At 46.0% G+C, this 3,301-nt stretch overlaps 1 protein-coding gene across 3 annotated transcripts in view; it reads right to left on the bottom strand.

Annotated features, from left to right (window-relative positions):
• ZRSR2 (zinc finger CCCH-type, RNA binding motif and serine/arginine rich 2) overlaps window positions 1–1,803 on the bottom strand; it is a 28,441-nt gene extending 26,638 nt beyond the window's left edge. Inside the window, exons 1-2 of one of the 3 annotated variants that reach the window (XM_040634037.1) lie at window positions 1,257–1,803; window positions 754–833 (exon numbers count right to left, since the gene is read on the bottom strand). In XM_040634037.1, the coding sequence (XP_040489971.1) occupies window positions 754–833; window positions 1,257–1,297 (121 nt within the window). In that variant the 5' untranslated portion in view covers window positions 1,298–1,803. Of the gene's footprint in view, window positions 1–753; window positions 834–1,185 lie in introns of all 3 variants that reach the window. The other 2 variants (XM_040634040.1, XM_040634032.1) reach the window with 2 other exon arrangements.
• Between the last annotated feature and the right edge of the window lie 1,498 nt (window positions 1,804–3,301).

Consider the following 3,301-nt stretch of genomic DNA (forward strand, 5'->3'; position numbering starts at 1 on the left):
GCAGGTTTAATATGTATTTGTATTTGTTAGATTCTGTCATGTGAAGGACAAATGACACCACAGCCAGTACAGATGAAGGTGCCACAGTACTTTAACAGGAAAAAACAACTACTACTAAATAACTACAGGGCAACAGTAGTGGCACTCCCAACTCCAATCGGTACCATATTCATGCTGAAAGCTTGTTTCACATCATCCCTAACATTACATTGATGTAGATTTGAATTTTACTGGATGTGTAATTTCACTTGGTTTTATAATCTTGTACATATATTGTTTTATACTCAAAAGTTTCATATCTGGTTTTATGCATATATATATTTTTTAATGGTATTAATAATAATTTGAGTCAGCAGAGGGTCTCTTGTATTACTCAAGTTTGAGAAAAATTTGCAAAATGTCTAAACCCCTCAAGTCCTGCTGGTTTTACAACGGAAAACATTCGCTGAATACTTACTATGTGCAAGGGCTGTGCTAGCTGCTGTAATTCATGATGCCTGCACCTGTAATATCAGATACTTCATAAATACTTACATATAATCAGTGGTTGATTCACTATGACCTTTTTCCCCCTCTTTAGTACGTTAATATCGTTTCTGAAGTGGGTCTAGCATAACTTTACTTGGGCGGCAGTAGCCGCCGTAAATTTTTCGGCAGATAAGTACTTGGCTTCCTTCTGAAACTGGGGCTTCAAGTTACAACGGGAGCGGAGAGAGCAATTTCATACACAGAAAACAGGCTGGAGTCGGTTACCTGAGTCCCTCAATCGAGCCAGTTCCTGCCGTCGTTTCTTTCGTTTCGCCTTCTTCAGGGCGGCCCTGTACTTTTTGTGGCTGGAAGATTGAAACAGGCACACACCAGCGTCAATTGATCACACCTGCGGCGCTGTCTGACTGCCACCCTCCCCCCGCCCCGCCACAACCCGCCGCGCCCAGTGACAGGAAATCGCTCGGTGCCCGGGAGTGAAATCTTGCTTCCCGGGTTTTCATTACGGAACACGCGTTTACTATCGCCTCACCACTCCACGACCAGATGGCAGGTCTTTTCCATCCCGTCACCTGTTCCCCTCCTCGCCTCCCTGAACCCACAGACGTCCGTGACAGTCCGGGGCGCACCCCCGGGAAGGACTCGAGCAGCCGCAGTGGCTCGTCTGGTTGGCCCAGCTCCCCGTTCCTTCCTGCTTACACATCCTCCATGTCCAGCCTCGGTCAGCTCTGTCCTCTTCTCGTCGGCTCGTCGCCCCCAGCCCAGCTTACCTTGGTTTCTCCGGAAACATAATCTTCTCGGGCGCCGCCATTTTGCCAGAGCCGCCACGCCCCCCACCCCCCAAGAGTTGGCCGGAAGAGGCGGGTTTAAGAACAAGGGCGCGGCCGCGCGCAGGCGCCGCGGGAACTCTAGGAGCGGAGGGGAGCGCGCCTCCTCCCGGGAGGAACAAAGACGGAAGATTGGAGGTTCCGGTAGGCGGCTAGTCTTCCAAAACTCTACACAAACAAATGTCCCCTTCCCGAGAATTCGTACCCCTCCCTGAAAGTAATTTTTCCTCCCATTGCCTTATCACTATCTGCCCCCACACCGTAGTTGTCTGTCCTGTGGTCAGGAAGTTAAAGTTACACTTCTTCCTCATCCACTCAGGAGACCTCGTCCCACGCACAGTCACTCGCCTAGCTTTCCAGGCCGCCTAGTCCAGGCTCCGCCTTATTCTGCGTTTCCACCTATCAGCCCCTCAGACAAACTCCGGAGTCTGCCCCCTTCCATTCACACTTGCCACCTCTATAGAGAAAGCCAACACCTGCACTGCAAACGTGTAACCTCTGCTCCCAAGGAATGCGCAATCTAGAGGCAGAAAAGGACCAATACATAGATAAAATAATATAGTACTGGCAACGTAGTTTACTTAACAGTCCAGCGGGGATTCAGGAAGAACTTTCAGATGTCTGAGTTTTGCAGGAAAGTAACCTTTACCCAGGTGGAGAAGGGTGAGATTCCCAGGTGGGAATGGTAAATCGGCATAAGCAAAAGCACTGAGAAGTGAAACAATGTGGAATCGGCCAGATCCGCAAGAATTTTGGCAATCTTTAAAAGGAAGTTCCAGAGTATCAAGGAACACAGCCGTAGAGATGGGCTGGGCCTGGGTAAAGTAGACCGGCCTAGTAAACCATGCTAAGAAGCTCTAATTATGTTCTGTAGGCAACAGGGAACCATCGAAAAGCTTTTAAGTTGAGGTTTGTTGTCATATTTGTGTTTTAGGTAAATTACTCTGGTTTGCAATATAAACGACGAAACTGAAATATCAGTCTAGATGAGGAATTTAACTGGGGCAGTGAGAGTAGGATTGAGAAAGTAAAATCAGCCCTGCTAATAATAATAATCAGACTGATGTACATATACAAGGGCGGAGACAAGACCAAGAAAAAAAAAATGCTTCTCTTGAGGACATGCTGCAGCTGCAAAATGATTAACAATCCCCATCTTTTGAGGAAGATTGGATAACTTCCCTGGCCTAGCTTTGTTCCTCTCTCCTCCAAATCAAAATCACTGAGCTACCCAATTACTAAACTGCCCCTGCTTCTCCTAGTCCATCCTTGGAATCATTCAACAGATGGCCAAACTCATAAAGCCTTGCCCTATTCCCTCTTGCAGAGACACTTGGACTAATACACCTCCAAGTATTCTTGTCCAACTCAGTGCATCGGTAATTAGTGTCATAAGCATTAGAGTTGCACAGACAGGGAAACTCAAGCCTTGGCTTTCTGACCTTGAGTAAATTCCTTAATGTCTAGTCCTCAGTTTTCTGATCTGTAGAAATCAAGTAGTGATAATAGTTCCCAAGTGCATGCTATATGTTGGCATAGTGCCTGACAATAGTGTTTCTGACACGTTAGCTGTTGTATCATCATTGGTGTGAAAACTCCCCTACCTCCTCAAGAGTGGTTTGGTACTTGTCCTGCATATGCTCCTAGCATATGCTCCAAGTATTTTACCTTTGTAACACCTATCACAATATATTGTACTTAGTTGCCTTCACAAAGCTGCTTCTTGCAATAAATTTTAAATTCCTTGAAGGTGGAGACTTAGTTACAGCCCCTGACTAGACAATGCCCTGAGTGGCAAAAAAAAAAAAAAAAAGTAGCTGTGCAAAACACCAATTTTGCTGGTTTCCGTGACCAGGAAGATTGCTGAGAATCATTGAGAATTGCTACCATTCTGAAAGTGTCACTGTTTGGGTTGCTGTAACATTTCTTATGAGTTAGACCAGACTTTCCTGTCAGAACAATAAGTAAGAATGTCTTCTAGCAGGAGT

Source organism: Ursus maritimus (genome assembly GCF_017311325.1).
Source record: "Ursus maritimus isolate PB19 chromosome X unlocalized genomic scaffold, ASM1731132v1 scaffold_X1, whole genome shotgun sequence".
NCBI lineage: Eukaryota > Metazoa > Chordata > Mammalia > Carnivora > Ursidae > Ursus > Ursus maritimus.